Source organism: Hesperophylax consimilis, chromosome 14, assembly GCF_061612785.1.
Source record: "Hesperophylax consimilis isolate HC1 chromosome 14, BYU_Hcon_1.0, whole genome shotgun sequence".
In the NCBI taxonomy this organism is placed as follows: domain Eukaryota; kingdom Metazoa; phylum Arthropoda; class Insecta; order Trichoptera; family Limnephilidae; genus Hesperophylax; species Hesperophylax consimilis.
Window position 1 is genome coordinate 24,310,562 of NC_142849.1, and position 21,264 is coordinate 24,331,825.

Below are 21,264 nucleotides of genomic sequence, written 5' to 3' on the forward strand. Positions count from 1 at the left end.
TGTAATACGTATAACTTTGAAATGAAAATATTTTCACAAAGATAGTTTAAAATGCTGCTATCAGAGGATTTAATCCAATTACTTGACTTTTATAATATGAAGAAATCAATTAATGCATATCAGCTTCTTCAATAATGTAAATCTTATTACAACTCATTAGTGGTAAAATACGCGTACAATATAATCTCCGAAAGTTTCAATAACGATTTTCTCACAATACTTACCTCGTGTCTGCACCACATGACTGAGCCGACCGACTACATACTCAAACATTAATGGACGCATAACATTATGCAACTGATTCAGCGATATGCAGTCAATGTCACTTGTAATTATTCCTTAAGTATGCCCTGGGCACAAGAAATCCGAGACATTAAAAAAATAACCCGTTTCATAACTGCGCATAATTTTAACAACATATTCCCGATAGCTTCATGCTTTACGATCACAGGAAGTGTGTAGAATGACCTAACCTGCGTACCATGGACTTTTTACAAGCACCAAAGAAAGATGTTATCGTCTTCATGGGTGTATTCTTAATTGTCTTTGGCATTAATACATCCCGAAGAATGTTGTTCATGCAATGTTATGACAGGCTTCATCACGAATATGTTGTACGTACATTATTTAGGCACAACCATGCGACCTTGCGGTACTCCGCATTTATCCATTTCTAAGTCTGGTTTATAAATAGAGAATACAGCCGTTACAGCTACAGATTATATTGATGATGAATAATTCATACCGTCCAAAATGTGTAAAGATGATGACTGTCACTTGATGAAAGATGCTTACCTGCGAAAAAAAAACGAAAAAATATTAATTAACAGATAATATGCAAAATTATTGATGTTATTAAATATTACCATGCAGTAGTATTCATAAACTTCCAAATTTAGTAAGTTGTGAATCAAATTGATATTCAGAAACAAGTTTGAGTGACCAGAATGTGGAACGGGAAATTAACGATAACATGGTTATAATTATATTTCAACGATATTTGAGAGTTTCAAAAACAAAGACATTAATTTTGATGAGATACTTTGCACACCGTTTCTTCAAACATTTAAAATACTCGTACTATAATACAAGTGTATAGGTAAAGGAATAAATTTTTAGAATATTTTGCACACTTACTTAATTCAAATATAACACTACATAATTAAGAACCAAACGTTCAAAATAGGATATAAAGTATCTCTGATATGAAGCCGATCAAAAGGAGTTGAAACATAAAATACAAATATCTATCGACACAGTTGTATCCAATTAATTCATCAAATTGACCAGTTCTTCCAACTATGCACGAATAAGCCAACCAAACGGGTGGAATCTTTCGGTCACAATAGAGGCTCAACTTGATGGACTTAATGAGCAATCACAGAATCTCCGTGTCAGAACCGGGTGCCTATTCTTGCGGAGATGAAAAGAAGTATCTTGTGACGTTAGACCTAACTGTACAGAACTACGGAGGTTTGTGAGGTACGATGTTTTTGATAGATCAATCGATGTGTGCGTTGATTAAACGTATAGCCTATTGAAATCAGCAGGGAATCGTGGCTACGTTCTAGTATGTGTTCTGAAATACGTTCTGGTGCCAAAATAGAACCTTTAACATATTTTATTAATGTGGGAATTAGTAACTTCTAGAAGCTATATTAAAATAATTGTAAAGCAATCACATCAATTTTCATTTTCGAGGCAGGGCTACCTCAGAGAATATGTCATCTTTGGGATGTGAGCATGTGAGAAAAGGAAGAAATTTAATGAATGTGAAAATTTGGAGGAGGGAGGAAAAAATCTAATAAATATTGAAAATTGGAAGCAATTATTCAATTACATTGAACAAACCGTATCAACGAGATATTTGTTGTTTTGGTTAGAATTTTTCAACAGAGTTAAGATAATTATTTCATTTCGAGTTATCTTAATTCGAAGAATCACTTGAGAAAGTATTAAAAAAGATAATTTGATATAGTACAGGTACAGAAGTAGGAAGTTACGAAAACACTTTCAACGAGTAAAAAAAACAGCTCGTAAAGCTCCCTTAAACAGATGCTCCACGTATTATTAATGATGTACTAATGCATGCGTGAAATTTCACATCCAACGCTCACGGTTCCGCGTCATTAAAAAACGCTCTATCACAATATTTCGTAATCAGAAAGTTTTTACAATTGGAACTACTGTTTGCCCAATACTTCACAAGGCACAGGTTCCCTTCCGAGAAGGGCCTGTTGGAACACCAAATCAAAACATACTGTGACGATTATGTGCTAGAATTTTGATATAATTGGCAGCGTAGTAGTGGTGCCTCAATTACCTATACTCTATATCTTATGCAAGATAGGCTACCCGAATGATTAATTAGCAGTTAGTGGTGTCTTGTGAAACCACATAAAGCTCTTCATTAAAGATTAATAACCTTAAGTGTTGATGATGTGTCAGAATGCCGGGATTATTTCGGATGGTAACCTGTTCTATAATTACTCTCCCAATAAAGGTATTGCCAATTAATTTTATTGATAAGAAGTTCCATAATTCTGTTCTCATTCAAATGAATCTAATAGAGCAGTAGTTAAGTTAAGTTTAGCATATTCCAATTATATACAAAGCCTAACAGGATATTTTGAAAACTGCCAAATCTGAGGAATGAAATTAAGGAGAACAAAACATAAATAAAACTATATTTTTAAGCATCCTCCGTCCTTGGTTTATCATGCATCCACTGTTAGATTTATATAAAGCTCACATAGTAGAAGTGAACTAAGTAGGTATTACATACAGTCGAACGGTTTCTGTAAGGCTATATCATATCATCACGCATCCTTGATCTCGTACTACCGTTACACTATTTACGAGTAATATTGATGTTTCGAAATCACCCGGAACTCGGAGCCGATTCGACGAATCAGAGAGAAATGATTGTAGCATTAGGGCCTCGATGAAGGGCAATGGAGGAAATCGAATTTCAACAATGTCTAATATCCATCATGTAAATTCCGAGAGCAAGAAAGAGGCAATAGATATCCAGAATGACTTGCTAACAAGGGAACTACAAAACTGCGTAATAATGGCATAGCAGAAACCTACGCAATCAGTACACACATAATATGTAATATATACTTTTGATACTGGATCTAACTGTAACAAACTAATGAAAGAACTTCAGTGCGGATATCAAGAGTGAAATAAAAAGTAGAAAAACATTAGCCAACCAGGTAAAAATCGTGATTCTTCACAATGCTCGAATTAAAGACCATTGATGGAGCCTAAAATATAGCCATTGTCGCGCTAATGATATGCTCCTTTGTGTGAAAGAAAATCAACAACGCCAGTATAAAATCAATTTAAATTACATGAAAGCAAGGCGCTTTCAATTACTGCAGTTTGAAAGGAATTAGCTAGAAAAAACAGCTGGCGAAGAAACTCAAACGTAGAAATTAGATAATTTGTATTATCGTTTCGCATCACTTTGTCTGCGTCCCTGTCCCTTTTACTTCTAAACCCACGGCAAGGCCGAACGTTAACAGTTATCGACTGGGTCGAGTTTATCACATCGAGGGAGGTAAAGTAGAGATACGAGAAAGAATCAGCAGGAATCCTCGTCTGATACAGAGACATTCAATCTTAACTAAGACGTCTACCCGAGACCACATCATTATTGACCATCTGTAGGACAGGGCGAGCGACGAAGAATAGTTTTTTTTCATCGGCTCGTAGTGAAATTACACTGGCGGTTTTTTATATTTTTGTGGTAGGTAGGCACGCAAGGTCATCACACCGCAGTTTTCCGACCCCGATTAGAAAAAAAACATCAGTTCGTTATTTACTAACCGCAAATTTAAAGACCACAAATTATTACGAAAAGATAAAAAACCTCTTTATTTCACACCAAGCTTGAAGAAAGTTTGTTGTTCTGATTGCCAACAGCTAAGGAAATAACGCAACATCCATTTAACATGTTTTTATATTTAAATTTCATTTCAATGTTATAAATGCTTGATTCTTCGATTGTTTCAGAATCGAGACTGCGATTTATCAGCAATGAGAACGTGGGTGACTTTCTTCGTGATATGGTGTGTCACCATCACACCATCCATCAATGCAGCAGCTCAGAGATCTGCGGAGGGAGTTCAAGTAGTGAGCAAGGCTCCAGCAGACAAACCTAGCACCGAGTCAGTTCCCTCCACGTACAAGAACCAGGATAGTCCACCTCCTCAACCTATCACAGGAGCGCAAGGACTGTTGGGAGAAGCAGGACTACTCGAGCCATCAGCATCCCAAGGGATTTCTGGACCATCTGGACCATCGGGGCTTTCAGCGCCTTCTGCTCCAGCGAACTCTATCGATGAGTGCGATCCTGAGATGATTGGGTTTGAACTAGTTACCGGGTAAGTTTTCTGTTTTGCTTATATATATGTAATCATTATTTGGCAGTTGTTGTGGAGGAACTCTTCGGCTTAGGTGATTACGAATGATAAAAGTTGGATTAATGAATAAAGAATTAAATAGCCAAGACAAATAATAACAAAAGAAACGATAGATTTGTTGAATTGAATTATTTATAATAGGTCAGCTTTCTAATCCTTAAGAAATTGCAACGGTAAATGTTTTTCGCAATCTCCACCTACATCATATTCCACAACCTAAAGGCATCACAAAAACAGGAGAGAAGCTTCTAGAGGCGTCCGACCTTTATTTATGGACTGTCCAAAGACTCGTCGCTTTTCCATGGAAGCAATTTTCAACACGACTTACTTACTCGCGCTGGTAACACATTATAAACCAGGCAGAAAATTTGCATACCGACCGAACAATAATGTACACGCGAATACATGCATATTATGGAGGAGCTTTATAATGAAAATTGATAGGGTAGAATAAAACGTCAAACAGTGAATTATTTACCTATTCAGTAGAAGCTAATGAGCTATATCAAGTTTGCTTTTAGTAGCTATAAGGGAATTTAAACATTTTCGAACCCATATAAACATATACATTTTCAAAGAGCGCTATTTTGTGGACTGTTAGAAATTATAGTGCACAAACCAAACAATTGAAAATAGTTTACGAACACAATGTACAACTAACGAATTGAACGCTAATAAGTTTGACAGGTTAAATACGCTGTCAACTGTTAAATCAAAATAAAAATAGCATTATCATAAACATAATGATTAAAATATTGCAGAAAGGCTATCTTGTTCATTTGTATAAGTTTAACGAACGCGCACTTGATTCATGTTTCGTGTTTCTCACATGGACGGGACTCACGGAACTAAATCCGTTAGGGGGAAAACAAGCAACAAAAGGAAATTGCTAAAGCACTGAAAGGGAAGAATGAGCAATAAATCTAGTGAACGCATCATCTAGCCCTGACTGTGTGATGGAGTAATATCATCAGTGTTTGCACTCGAGATAAATTGCTACTTGCCGTTGATTGAGTTTAAATAATTTGAATTTATGGGTCTAAAACTTTGATGCATGGGTTAAAGAATAACGAACCGGGTATTCTGAAATACCGGAAAAAGGCTACATCAGTGATTCCCAAAGAAGTAGGCGAAATCTCATTTCTAAAAGGGCTGCGAGAAATGTAGGGGCGATCATAGCCTGATGAAAAATAGTGGTTGTTGAAGAACAGTAAATAGACAGTGAGGGCAAAAATAAAGCATTGAGAGAAATTCCACTGTTAAAAATATTTCGTTATCTGAAAATATGGATGAACAGTCAAGCATTGTCGCAAGAATCAACAGTTCGCGTATATTTTAACCTATTGATTTCAGCAAGTGCTTTTTTGTAAAAAATTTAGTTAACCAGTAGAAAAAAAAACAATGACAGAGATTGCCAAAACATGAATCATTGTAGTTATTATGAAAGCGGCTGAGAGAAAAACAAAGATTTACAGAGGTAAAGGTCTACACGACTTCAGATGATTGAAAAAAGAATATCAGATAAGAAGAGCAAATTATATTATTTGTACGTCTTTACCCTCGGGAAGATCGTTAAAGGCAGAGAAGAAAGTGAGATAAAAATCAATTATATCGACAACGAACACGGGAAAAGAGTGGGAAGCCACAAATTGGTCTAGAAAAGCATTTAGCAGAAGAAGACGGCCGTCCCGTAACTAATTTAGTCCGACAGTCCGCAGTTTCCATTCACTCAATTCACTGTAACAATAATTGGGTGACTTTCAGATTCCTCTCCTCACGAAACTAGTGCTTTGTGATAATAAACAGCGAAGTGAAGGAATGTAAATACATTATTAACACCTCTGTAAGGATTAATTAGGATTGCCGTGCGGGAATAAAACACCACTAAGGCAGTAAATAAAACTGAGGGAGAGATGCGATAAACAATGATGCAAATACATTAAGAAAGATGAAATTCAGATGCATTTAATTTTCAATTTAAGAAAATGTGCCAACATTAACGAAGCTAGGCTAGCAGTCCACATTGAAATTCTTCTACCAGTTAATGACAGTGAGGTGTGGAACCGAGGAAGAACGAAAGCAGACTGATTGCTGTAGAAATGAGATCCTTGAGGCATATGATTAATGTAATACCGGTGTAAGTTCAATGAACAGGATAAAGAAAAGGAACGCTTAGATGGATTACGTATATATGTAGATCAAGGAATGTCAGAAGACTTTCGAAAGTGTTAATTATTTTGTTTTAAAAATTATACTAAATAAGCACAGCGGAAGCAACACGAAGACTATAACATTATCTTCATTAAGTATTAATTCAGTAAAACACAAAGCATTGAAATTTAGTAGTAAAATAATGTTCTCATATTAGAATGCAAAAACATTACATTGTTCGTCACCCATGGGTTGCAAGTCGGTCATTAAATTAACACTATTCGTGTTTTATACATTGCTAGGGTAAATAGTATTTAATTCCTCTTCCATCTCAGCAAATTTAACAGTAATTAGTGGTTCTTTTATGAATAAAATAGTCGTTAAGGAAGAAAACAAAGTCAAGATTGCTTGCTTCTATACATCCAGGGTATTCGAAGTTCGCGCGTATTTCATCTTAATATTAAAATATACGTCCCGATATAGTATTAAACTACGCAGAAATTAAAGGAGTAGATAGCGAAAAGTTGAATTGAATTGATGGAAAATTAAATAAGAAATTATTTAAGCCATATTTTAAGACAATTATTAAAGGCGGGATGTCAAGACAAAGATAGCTCAGTAGTTTAGACTATTTAGAAGAAGTTCCCAAAGCTTTTCTCCGATGGAATTTCCCCTACAATTTGGAGGCGGGTATGGGTTCAAATACAAAAATCTAAAAGGTAATTATTTATAGTTTCTAAAATGGTATTTATTTTTACGACATCTTCAAAATTAAGAGATATATATAGAACGTTTAAAATACGTTTTATACCTAATTAGATGATAAATTAATATTATTTAAAGTTTATATAACAGATAAACAACCCTATTTGACTGGATAAGCTATGTGAATATCTTATGTATCTTTCCAGAACTATTTTATGTCAGTTTCTATTTTACTTTTCAATCAGTAGGTTTTCACATACACTGTTGTTCATCAAGTGAATAAAATTTTCACCACGTGCAAGATCGTTTGTGTGTGTGGTTTATAATATTACCGTCTTACGCATAATATATAATACGGAGAGATAAGAATAGGTTAATAGAAAACGTTACACATAATCACGTGCATTGGTACTGCGTATACCGGCTATAATACCGCAGTATCAGAGGCTGGCAGATTTTTAAACCGTCCGACCCCCCGTCGGATTAGGGACGTACTCGTATCACTATGGTATTAAGACAGAGATCGTGGACTTCGTTAAAAATCTGTTTGATTTGGCAAATATCGATCGGTCGCGCAATGAAAATGTTAAAAAAGTAGTATTACCCATTGGCAATACTATCAGAGGAATATTTCAAATTGAAATATCGATTACCATAGCAAATAAGGAAAGAAGACCGGGTCAATGACATCGCAAATGTCATCTGAAGAAACGTGAAGTTAGCAACTAAACGCGAAATGCAAAAATGACAGTGTTTTTAAGGTTTGGAACAAAGTGATGCCAGTCTAAAAAAATCTTTAAAATTAGGGAATCTTTATAAGTAAGACTGTTAAGTGTTTGACTGTGTGCATTACCAGTCGGTTCGTGTGTTCCCGGTCGGTAACGTTCTTTGTTTGCTATTCCAGGTACGTGTTCTCCGCCCCCGCCCACATCCTCGACGACATTCCCGGCACCCTCATGCTGACGGACTGCCTCGAGATCTGCCAATCAAACGACACCTGCCACGCCGTCAACTACGAGACTGGCCTCTGCGTGCTGTTCAGCTCCAACGCTGATGACCAACCAGGTTAGATATCTGTCATTTTTATACATCTAGGAGATTACGTAACGAACGCGTAATACATAGTAGATACGCGTAACATCTAGTGCATACGCATAACAAAAGCGATACTTACTAGTTCTATACTCTTACAATTTTGACATCCTTGCTAGCAACCTTGTTTTGACTGACCCCTGTGATATATGTGAAAAATCACAGGATAGTCTGAATTCTCGACAAATCAGTTCCAATTTTGAAAATGACAGTTAAAATAATTTTCTGTTAAAATATTATATTATAAGTCTGGCTTCGTCATACAATTAATTTCAATTTTGAAGCCGAGATCATTGAACCGGAATTACGCAGGACGCACAGACAGCAGAAATTAGTTTAAAAAAAATCTTTCAAAAATTGCATGGTTATTTATTACCCCCTTGCAAAACATAAATCCTACAAACTATGAGATGATTTGATAAGGAAAAATAAAGAGTTAAATTATATTTCACCACTTCCCAATGAGCGATATAAACCACAAAGAAATAAGCCAACCCATATGCAACTACTTGATGCATTGAATAAAGTGTCATGAAATAAATAAAAAAGAGACTTCCCTGGAAACCACTGCCTTACTGGGAGAACCATAAAAAGACTGGGAGCAAAGATATCAAATAAATTACTCCACGTTTCTCGGTGGTGTCTACCCACATGGGAAGTTCACATCAATCGGGTTGTTTTGTACAATTTCGCGCAGTTTTAAATAGACGATAAGCCAGTATGCAAAATCAAACACGATTATCCGCAGCGATATCGGGATTAATGACAGACGATACATCACTCGAAGGACTAATTATTATCAAGAACTCCTCCGAACAAGGAATCATCAGGCCCGAGAAAAGCGGATCCTTACAAGGTCGTGGTCACCAATTAAATAGAAATAAAACAAACGTCGTTTCCTGAAGATTATCGCGTATTAAAAGATAGTTAAAAAAAGAATATGGTGATAATTGTGAATGTAAACGCTGGTAAAAAAAGCAATGTTTCTATTCATAAGGTCATATCAGTAGAAACAATAGTAGGAACTCTTGAAAACCTCATTTTAAGAACTAGTCCTTAGGTAGATCTGTCTAGGATTATTAAACATTATTTGTTCAGCATCCAATCAATTCTGCGCCCAAGATGAGTGATGTGGAAAAACTACAGTGCTAAAATGAAAGATGAAATAGGATAACAGACTAGGAGTTATTGTTTTCTTGTGATGATTGACTATTGTAGTTTCAATAGAAATTTTGAATTATTGGTTATTATTGCATAAAATGCATTGCTCTTTGTTCAAAATGTAGGCCAGCCGTTGAAAAGTCAAATGTTACAGACAATATAATAATTCACAAAATCCATCATGAACTTAGATGAATGGAAACAAGCCAGTAACGAAGTAACGATGCAAAAGATAAAACATCTCGAGGCACAGAGAAAATGAATAAATGCTTAAACGAGAGTTTGTTGAAATCAATAACGACTCAACAGAGATACAAAAGGAAAGACACTGTAACAGATGGAATAATGGATCGTGGACAATATAGCAATTAGTAATTTCATCTGATGAGGTAGAAACTAGAAACGGATGCTGCAGTCTTGTTTCCTTGGCTGCCTGTAGGCGTGGGGCAGATAGAATGCTGCTGTTCATCTCGGATTACCATAAAGTAAACCGTGTAATCAACGAAAAGCGAGATGCTCACTGCCGCACATAGTAAAAGACGGATTTGCTGACTGATCGACACAGTAAAAAAAGTAATAGTAAAATAAAGAGAGCAAATTAAGATCAAAAGGAAAATAACGAATCCATTCATTAAAATCACTTTGTGAATATTGGAAACCATTTAGTAAGCCACCGCATCAAGATAAGAAAAAGAGTTTTTTGATCAATAACCAATTGTATACTGCAAGCGAAATTTGTATTCAAACATTCACAAAGTTAACAAATAAGCTTCATTTTACACAAATTGATTTATTATATAGACTTGAACCCGGCGTTACCTGCCTTTTGTCTACTTTCTATAAATATAATTTGCAAGTATTGTATATATATAAACCTTCCGGAAAAAATTATCAGAATGATAGCGAAAACCCGATGTGTTGTTTAGAAGAACTAAGCGCACAAACAGACAGACGCGGATAAGGAGTTTATTTTAGTATAACAAAGATACTGCCTAGCAGTTTTCTCAGAATAAATGTTCATACATTGTCTTTCTTGTCTTATTTTGGAGCTATGGAGTTCGCCGTTCGAGAGTTTTTACAGATTTAGTCCATCCGATGATAAAGTTTGATTCTATTATGTACAGAAAAAAAATGTCTAAGTGATGTAACGGTAATGTTTAGGAAAAAAAGCCACAAGAAACTCAGGCTGCATAATAAAAGGCGGGAATTATACAATTTATTGTGATCACTACGTTAATAAGGGCCAGAGACTGGATAACAACCCACTTGCCAAAAAACGAACTAATTCTTGTGCCATAACGAAGCCTATTAGCCTAAGATTAGCTAACAACCGGTGTTATTGATATAAGTAATACAAATGATAGTTTTTGTATAAATAAGCCAAATAGACTTAGATACGTAATAACCACACGGGTATTGATTATTATATTGATCGTATTAATAACACGAATTCGCAAAGGCAATCATGGCGAAAAAAAATTTTCAATTACTGCAGGAGTCATTGACTTATTACGTATTTGTTGCAACTTATTCTTTTGGGTGTTACCAAGACCCTTATAAAAATATCACCAGGGTTTTAGTTCCAGGCTCCGCTGATATCTAAACTGTATTCCATTTGAGAAAAGATGTCTCTAATCTAATGAGGGGCGCCAAATTTTTGTTCGAATGGACAAACGCTAAGGTGCTACAGTGTAGCTGGCTGTTGAATACATAGTTAAAACCTATAAGGAAAACCTGTATCCTTCCGGTCAAAGTATATCGATAATTCCCATGTTAAGTCATAAACATGATGATTAAAATTGTTTTTATACAGCAGCAACATAAAAGTCGCTCACAATACCAGCCCTGTGAACAAGAAAATTTGTATTTTTTCTTGTTTAAAAATAGTTAATTCATAACTTCATTATAATTTAATATGCCTTTTAATACAACAGGATGTTAATATTTATGGAAGCGCGTAATTTTGCCGAGATGAACGTTTAACAAAAAAATAATTTCATTATGCATTTTTGAAAAAATTGGAAGATGTTCTGTTTAGTCACCGTAAAAGTTAAACTGAAAGCTCTTCGTGGACACTATATTTTTTATGATTCAAGGTCTCCCTGGACTGCACTATGCAGTGCCAAGGCAACTATAAATAACTTCAAAAGGTCTGGATTAAGTAAAGAAGAAAAGATAAAAATTGCCAGGACATTCACATATATCTCATTCATTCATTTCATTCACGCATATTTAAATTAATAAGATTAATAAAATAAACGAAATAAAAAATCATTGTTAGTTTCGTAATTGCTAAACACCAATTTTGCATCAACCAAATCATTTTTGAAAAAATAACGACACCTGGTGTTTGGACTCTGTTTGAATCTATTTTACTAGTTTCTGGTGTTCTTGTTACAGCCACATTGGCATTGTATTCTTTGCCATTTATCTACCACCTTCATCCGTGGCAACTCGCACAACCCATGTGTAAGCAACATTAATGTTGCAAAATGTTCCCGTACGATAATTATTCTCAATTACGGAACAGTACACTGAGAAACTCTTTTGTTCAATGTTTGCGTAATCAAATTGCAATTCCTGGAACGAACCCTAATAATTATTATCAGAGCACATGCGGTAATTACGTCTTTCAATGATTTTCTTGCTGCGCGTAATTACTTCCTGGAGGTTTTTTTTTTAAATAAAATTAGTTTTCACCATTGCAGCAGTGGAAGCACGTACCTTAACGTAATTTGTAGGAATTAATGGCGTCGTTATTTCAATTTAACTGACAGGTTTAAAATGAAATTAAATTGATCGGATTATTGCTCGGAACCCTGCTGTGTTAATTTAAAAAACCTTACATTTCTTGTTAGTTCTTAGCTATTAATGCGACATTGAATCTAGGGTAATATTGTACGTGCATTGCAATTGTAAGTTACCTCGTCTGTGAATAAGACCAACAAAAAGTAAACTTAAGTCTGGGGTGAAGTGAAAATGTCTAAAATTTGTAGACAAAAATAAAGAAAACGTAATTTGGACATGCTGATCGAATTAAAACAGTAGGTAGGTACAAACTGTCCTGAAAACTCAAAATAAAATTTTAGACAAAAAAGTTGGCAGAGACAAATTGACAATATGTTCAGCAGGATGCGATAGTCTCGGAATCAACGGAACCGAACCAAATCCACCAACAATGACACGATGTCAATCCATTGGAATCGGTTAATCGATTTACCGGAGTGACCGAGAGATTCCAAGCCTCGAGCAGGTACACCACGCTAGTCGAATATTGGTTTGTTCGACTGACCATTTTTAATGAAATGGACTTTTTCATATAATACTATTGTCTAATAATGCTTTATTTATATATCCAGTAAAAAACGGAAACTTTCAAAATTGTTTTACAAGTATTTTTGTTCCAAATCCAAATGAACAAAAAAATTGTGTTGGTTTGTTCCATATTTAGATGCGGAACAAAACAATACCTACTAACAAGCACTACTAACAAGCACCCAAAAATCTCTGATGTACCAGGCTGTTCAACTCTATAACAAAATCCCGAAGGAAATTGCTGTGATAGAAAATATTAATAAGTTCAAAAATGAATTAAGAAAATATGTAAAATAAATCTTTAAATATTGAAATATTTAAAGAAAGATTATGTTTGCCAAACAATGTACATGTTTATATGTTTATAAAACGATTAGCACACACGAAGATGTGAGCTAACTTAAGATTAATAAATAAATAAATAACAATTTCGCCACTCCCCGTTTTCTTTCGTATTGGTTTGTGATGGTTTGTTCTATGTCTATAATTTGTTCAACGTCAACAAAAATGGAAAATATGGCGGCGTTTTGATATTGCAAAACACAAAATTACACAATAAAATAAAAACGGCGTATAAATGCCATGTACAGTATTAATAAGATAAATTATTGAAAATAATGGTATCGCAACGATTGTGTATGGTTAAGCATACACAATCGCGTAAGTAAACATGTCAATATGTAATGCTCGTTTCCCGTAACTTGTTAAAATGTATGTAGAACAAACCGATATTCTGGTGACGACCAGTTGAGATAATCCACCAATGATTCGGCTATCACGATCTCTCCTTCGCATATTCACAAAAAATGGATGAAAGATTGAACCATTTGGAGACAAAAATCATAATCACCGATTCTGCATTCGAAATTCAAGTTCCATGATATTGATTACAATTTGATCAGTGGTAATGAAAAGTCAGTTTTACACTAACGAGAATTATATTCATCGCATTTAATGGTTAAGTAAAATCACGCTAGTTACAAATATCATTATACTATGTAAAATATTTTCGAATTCCAATACATAGGACGGTGTCCTACGTAGGGATAAGAAATACGGGTCGATGAAAATATAAAATGCAAAAAAAACTACCGATTTCGTAAATGGAGAAAACTTACTGCTATGATATATTATTAAAAATCTGGACAAATTATTCGTTGTCCTGTTAAAAAAATCATAACCAAATAACAGTACAGCACGAATATTTTATGAGGAAATCGGAACAGGTGTTGATCCTATGCTCAGATATATTCTGATTGACTAATATTTTATAAGAAAATTATCATGTAGTCACATTTTTAAAAATACAGTGATAAAAAAGACGTACTCATTTTCTCCGTGTATGAGGTACATCTTTGTCCATAACTGGACGTCAGAAGGGGACAAGACGAACAGCAACATAGAAGGAATTTTTCACCACTAAAAAAAATCAAATATTGTCAGAGCAGGACCGAACAGTTTTTTAAAATCTCAAATCATGGCTGGCGGTATAACAGGAGAAAATTGTCTTTGTGGAAGTCCGCAGCCGTGTAAAGTAGCACTTTATGATTGATGACGACCGTGACACGGGTTGTTAACAAGACGATTGTGACATTCTGATCGGTAATGTCCCATTGTCTGGCCCGAAGCCGGATTAGGCCTGCCGGGGAGCAAACACTGGGCAATTCGATGGGCCAAGCGAGCAGGTAATGACTGTTCATAGAGTTCGGTCGCTCAGGCACCATTCAATTACGACGGGACATTGCATGTAATCTGTCACGGACAGGACCGGTCGAAGTGATTTGGTACTAAAACGTACACGTGAAAAAAGGTTCAATCAACAGTGTCCTGACAGTTTCCGCGTCTTAAACGAGTATACAATTCGTCAGAATTTCGCGCATTGAAACGTTACGTTTCCCTTTGAAATGTAATATAAATATGTTACGTTCGTTTTGAAATGTTATATAAATAAGTTACGTTCCTTTTGAAATGTAATATAAATATGTTACGTTCCTTTTGAAATTTAATTTAAATATGTTACGTTCCTTTTGAAATGTAATATAAATATGTAACGTTCATTTTGAAATGTAATTTAAATATGTTACATTCCTTTTGAAATTTAATACAAATAAATTAGGTTCCTTTTGAAAATGTTATGTTGCTTTGGAAATGTTAATTTAAAAATATCTTCCATTTTTTCGGCCAATTTTCAATTTGCCTTACCCGGAACTTAAGAGATTTTTGTATGCTTGATTTTTTTTCATATAAGTAATCATATGAAATTTACATTTCTCGTACGATGTCTCAGTATTTCATAAAAATAATTTGTTTCGCTATTAATTAATGTTATGTCATCTGCCACTGATTTTTTTTGGTATTATTTAATTTTTGCTCAACTGTCACGAAATGCAGCTCCATTACCAGTATCTATGTTACGTTGAAACTTTAATTGCTTTATTTTGTACCTTTCTCTGCATAAAATTAATACCTAACGTAGAAGCGATTGTAATTAACTTCTCTTAAAATTAACTTCAGAGTAATAATATTATTATATTATGGAAGCAAGCACTTATAACAATAAGTCAGCAGACGTCCATAACAAACAGTTACACGAATCGAGAAGTAAAAAATAAAATTAGCTTAGATAAAGTAGCTGAAAACGTAATGGAGATCAAATCTAGAGATACCCAACTTCCTGACATCACATTCAGAAGCGAATATATATTTTAACACGACCAACAACACAGCACTTAGAGCTGCACACGTCGCGTCGACTCATTTCAGTATGCAAGAGCGTTGGTTTGAAATTCTACAGGGAACACTGGGATACTAGTTGAAATATCAAACGTCTCCCTTTCATGCACCGTTGCATATTATTCAAGTTCAGATATGCTCCACACGTTTGGTCACCCTTGTAGTTTTGTAGGTACTGTTTTGATTGCTGTCCATGCGGTGTCCATGATTGATTGGAGGCATAACGGGTCAAGTACCATACTTGACTATTCCCTTAGAATATGTTTTCTTCAACGGCGGAATTTTCTTCATGGTGATTATCAATTAAACTGACCAGTCCAGAATGTTGGAAAAATCACGCAAGCCGTATCCATCACGCTTATATTAATTGATCCGAGGTTCTAGAAAGATAAGTTTAACGAAATTTAATTACAAAGTTAATGTGGAAAGCCTGGAAATCGATCGTTATGGTAATTGATGATCAGAGGTCAGATTAGACCATTAGCAACGACATCGAACAATTTATCGGCCATTGAAGGCACAAAAAATCTACGATGGACAGAGAAGTACGCTATGATGTGAGATGCGCTGGAACCGCATCCATTTATCAAAGCAGCAAGAAACAGTGATAAATTACCAATTTTATACATCCGCAGTATAGTTACAAACACCAAATTCTTGGTTAAAAAAAAAAAAACAAATGAAAATTAAGCAACAAACAAAATGGTACTTTATTTTATTTTATGACAATTTGATACGAATATTATTTTAAATATCCGTATCCCATGATGGAAATGACGACGTGAGTGAAATGTGTTAAATTTGATTTTTTATAAATGTATACATTTTATGACTCCAGAGCTCGAATGTTTGCCGAGATATACGAATATATCATCTGCTTTATATTTATAGAAGACTGCAGGTAGAGAACTATAAATAAAATTAACCCTTAAATGCATACTGTTGCAAAACTGCAACATACCGTTCAAACCACCTTTAACTCTTTGGTGTATACTTAATGCATGCCGTTTTAGAATTATTAAGTTCACGGTAATATATTTTATCGAGTGGCTTCACCTTTTTTTTCTTTTGCGAATGTCAAATGTCACTTTTTCTTTAACAAAGTGAAGATTCTCGAAAATTGGTTGGAGGTTAGAATTACAGTTTGGTTTTGCTGTAATTATTTTGATTTTCTTAGGTAAGTAGATACAATAATACAATACTTATATGTAATAACTCGTATTTTTCCGGCACACTTATTAGTTTTGAGAATTTTTTTTAGTTTTTTTATTTTTTTTTTCATACGTCAATTGTTCATATTATTTTTTATTAAATACATGGTGTTGTAAATCTGCAACATTTTTTTTTTTATCAAATATCATTGAAAAATTACAAAAAAATAAATTCTTTATATTTCCTTGCATATGCATGTAAATATCTACAAAATATATTTTTTTCCAGAAAAAATAATAAATCATGCATTTAAGGGTTAAGTTGATTGATTTTGGAGTAAATAATCCCTTGCACTCACTCCCCATCGTTAGGGCAGACGTGTAAAATGTAGAAAAAAATTTGTAGAAGTGATTACATGTTGCCTATAAATGTATTAGCATGATGTGAAACCTTAATTCACAATCAATTAAATAAGATTATAAACAGCCCTAGCAAAACATTACACCTTGTTCCCTGCTGCCAGCAATGTAAAAGGGAAATTGTCTAGAGTGTGGTTGTATGCATGCTGTAGGTGGACATCGTTTTTTGTTAACTTTCTTCGTGTCTTCACGATTTTACCCTTGGTATATAATCGTGCCTAATGCACAGCACCTACAGATAAATTTACCAAGTTCGTGCAATTTGTATCAAGACCATTATTTAGAAAATCTTCAAAAACATGCACGGTAAAATCGAAATTTGTTACTTCAGATTATAATTTTTTTTTTTTTTTTTATATTTACTCCACACAGGAGGCCCTGAAGAAAATAATTTCCCTCGGGGCCTATGTCATCTTTGGGGATGCTGTGTGGAGGGTCTTTTTGTGGAGAGGAAGGAGTGAACATGGGTCTTGAAGAGTCCCATGTTGTAGGAGGGAGGAAACACAGAGGCCGGCAGTTCGTTCCACAGCCGAGCTGTTGAACTTAAGAACGAATCGTAGAAGCGACCCGTTCTCATGTGACAAGTGTCAACTGTGTACAAATGTTGGGCGCGCGTTTGGCGTGTATCCCGACTACGCACCGGTGCCGAAGGGATCAATGACGCTAGTTCCTCAGAGCATATTCCATTGTAATACCGATAGAACAAGGACAGCATACCTACCTGACGCCTGTGCTCTAAAGATTGCAGTCCGTTTGTTAAGATTGGGGAATCTATCAAACGGACCGCCCGTTTCTGCACAGAGTCAAGGGTTTTTTTCAGGTATTTTGGGGCTCCAGACCAGAGATGGCTGCCAAATTCGACAGTAGGGCGCACTTGCGATTTGTACAGGGTGAGCAGTTGTGTACTATTAAAGTATCTGCGGGCCCTGTACAGTACGCCCAGCTTCTGAGAGGCCAGCTTTACTCTAGCTTCGATGGAGCATTAATGTTAGCACTATTATATACTAATTTGCAAGATATTGTTACTGAACTAAACTTAACCCCTCCAGCGTTTTAGGGTCATATATGACCGGGATTCCATATGTCATGTTTTAGTATTTTTTTTCATGCGGATATACGTAATTTTTTTGTCGTTTGAAAAATAAATTATAATTCTTTCCAGATTGTATCAAATATTTATACTGGATGCCATTAATAAAATCATAAACATAGCCAAATTAATGATTCATATTTCGCGTCGCTATGGTAAAAATCGGTTTACTTTAAAAATTATTTCTCATTATTTATTATATAAACGAAATAAAAGTGAAGGTACAGATTTCTTACGAATTCCACAAACAAAACGAATGTGTTTTCGAAAATATCGATTCTCTCAATTTTTCTACGATTGGAGTAAAAAATTAAGTAAAAATTGGTTAGAGTTTTTGACAACATTTTCACGTTTAATATTAAAATATTATTATTTAGAAATAGTAATGTTTATTTTAAATGGGTACACCGATAAAATAATTTTATTTAGTTTCTAAAAAAAATTAAAACTAATACATTTTCGAAAAAAAAACAATTAATACTAAGCATTTGACATTTTTATATGTTTTAATTTTAATGATCATAACATAAAGTATAGGGGATGATGATGGACACTGTAAAGCTGTCCGAAACATTAGCTAAAGAAGGAGGAAGCGAAACACGGCATGAAAACCCAAAAGTTAATCACTATACACGGTACTTTTGGATGTGAAATCTCAAATCATAGAATGACCAAACATGGTAATAAACATCCGACCTCTGTGGCAGAAAAGTTGTATCCACGGCTCGTTCCAAAGTGGAAGTTAAAGTCAATAGCGCCCTGGTGAAAGACCACCATTCAGAATCAAAAAGTTGTTTGAAATGATTTTAGCCGTGTTTGGTGAACAGTTCTAAATATACAGATTTTTTTTCAAAATCTTTCGCATCCCACCCTCTTCAGCCCCATAACATACCCCAATTCGGGATGTTGCATTCCGCCGAATTCGGGCAGTTGAAACTCGCGTGCGGTTTTCAAATGAGGAATAAAAAGTTCAAATCATCAGATTCTAAAGATCACTATCATAGTATGGAAAAGGATCGTGGCATATTAGAGAGGTAGAAAGGAGAATAAAAACTTGATATTCACATTAAAACAAGCGTGCATGTAACTAGTTATTTATGTGTGCTATTTAGCGTAAATAATATCGTAATTTGAAATAGTGCTGGCCATCCACATCAAGTAACTGTACAACGTGCATTATTGTTCGAAACAATAATATTACGTACTTCATAATAAGCCGATTAAAGATCGAAGGTCAGAATCTTCGCTGGCACTTGACTCATCATTTTCTGCAACAATCATGCATTCTTCTCAGGGACTTTCAAAGGCGAGAGATGCTGCTCAAAAGGAGATGCAAATTATGAACACATATACAGGTACATATTATAACTTACAATTAAATATGGGAACACCTCAATCAGTAAACAGAGAAAAGTTTTAAGAAAATCAATTACAACGTTAGATAATTTCAAACAACCGATTCGCTATTTTTAAGTTTTTGATTATTTCTTTGACGATCGTCTTTAGATTATCATTCTCAATTTAATCCAATTTAAAATTATAAACTACATATCGTCACCTCCGTGGTAATGTTGCGAATCTGCCATTTTATTGCAAAGACTTTAAATGAAAAAAAAATCACTATTTGATGAAAAGCACTGTGGCAAATCGTTACGGAGTCATCAAACTTATCAATTTGGGTAGGTACCTAAATTACAAATCAACCCATGGCAAATGTACAAAAAAGTAGATTTAAACATTTCGCATGATGTAAAATATGAATCATCAATAAAGTAGATCTCAAATGTCTTGCGAACAAGGCATAAAGCAAAATAAAAATATTAAAAAAAAAAAATGTTTATTTTTCTCTCCTGAAAAGTTTACATTTTGTAGATTCGCAACTTTAGTATGGAGATTACGATATATTATCAAACCTAACCCTGCCTAAAATCCTGTATTTCGTCCATAAAGCTTTAACAGTTTTCTTATCGAGTCGTTTTCGGACAGTAATTTTTAGCGCGTGTGTGAAAAATTTCATCAAATCGGTAAAAAACAACGTACAATACGAGACAAACGTGCGAAATAATCACTGTAAATTCACATTTATTTAATTGGAAATAGAAAAAATCTTCTTACAAAAAATATTTTCAAAATTGCATCAATTAAAGCAGTCTACAATTTCACGGACGTTTGACGTAAACATGCGAATTAATCAACAAAAATATTTTTTCTGACAATTTGCAATAAAATTAAGGGCGTAACATCTTACCATCACAAAAATTGTTTCCTCATTACAATCGAATTTTCCAGCCTTATAAGAAACTATGTGCATTGCTGTGGAGTTTGAGGTAAGCGTGCGAGTAAATAACTGTTGTAACATCTATAATCAACAAATAACGGTTTCCGTACCATCACCCCACCCAAGTTGGACGCTCCTGATCAAATACACGAAAGGCTGGAAATCAGAGTTTGTTCGTAACACGAGCCATCAATCAGGTGGAGGTGGTGTGATGCGCATATTTGCGTGGCATGCCGCGTCACGCGGAAGGGTATCTGGTCTGGTCTGGTCTGCCGCCTAACAATTTGCATCATCAGAGAGGCGTGCAATATTACACCTCCAGCGGGTCGTGGGAAGACCACTTGTAGGGATACTGACTGAGCACGCACGGGAAGGAACTAACGACAGACGAATGTGTTTTAGTCGGAACATTTTATTGTTATCGTGCGACAGAAGATTTCTAAAACCATCATAAATAATACTTGGAATTGATCACGATCAAAGCATAAAATACTGAAAGTAGATTAGATACATCATTGTCTAAATTCTGATCGAGCAATTTTTTTACTATACCTTTTCAAAAACTTCCAAAAAAATAAATCATCAGGCGTATAAAGGTGCTTCATAACAACACCAACATGTTTTGGTGTTATTGTATAGTGATAGAAAAACATACTCACGCAAATCTGATTTTAACAAAAACAAAGCAATTTCAACATTATCGTGTAATTGTCATTATTATCATATCAGTGTAAT

The 21,264-nt window shown here is 34.7% G+C and overlaps 2 protein-coding genes across 4 annotated transcripts in view; one reads left to right on the forward strand and one right to left on the reverse strand.

The window, feature by feature from the left end:
* Nucleotides 1-21,264, reverse strand: part of Atg16 (Autophagy-related 16) — a 419,651-nt gene that overhangs the window by 243,303 nt on the left and 155,084 nt on the right. The gene's annotated exons all lie outside the window — the stretch shown is intronic.
* The window catches only part of LOC149418098 (uncharacterized), a 207,229-nt gene that overhangs the window by 142,318 nt on the left and 43,647 nt on the right, over nt 1-21,264 (forward strand). Inside the window, exons 4-5 of the mRNA XM_089639323.1 lie at nt 4,024-4,394; nt 8,194-8,354. Of these exons, the coding sequence (XP_089495449.1) occupies nt 4,048-4,394; nt 8,194-8,354 (508 nt within the window). The 5' untranslated portion in view covers nt 4,024-4,047. The remainder of the gene's footprint in view (nt 1-4,023; nt 4,395-8,193; nt 8,355-21,264) is intronic.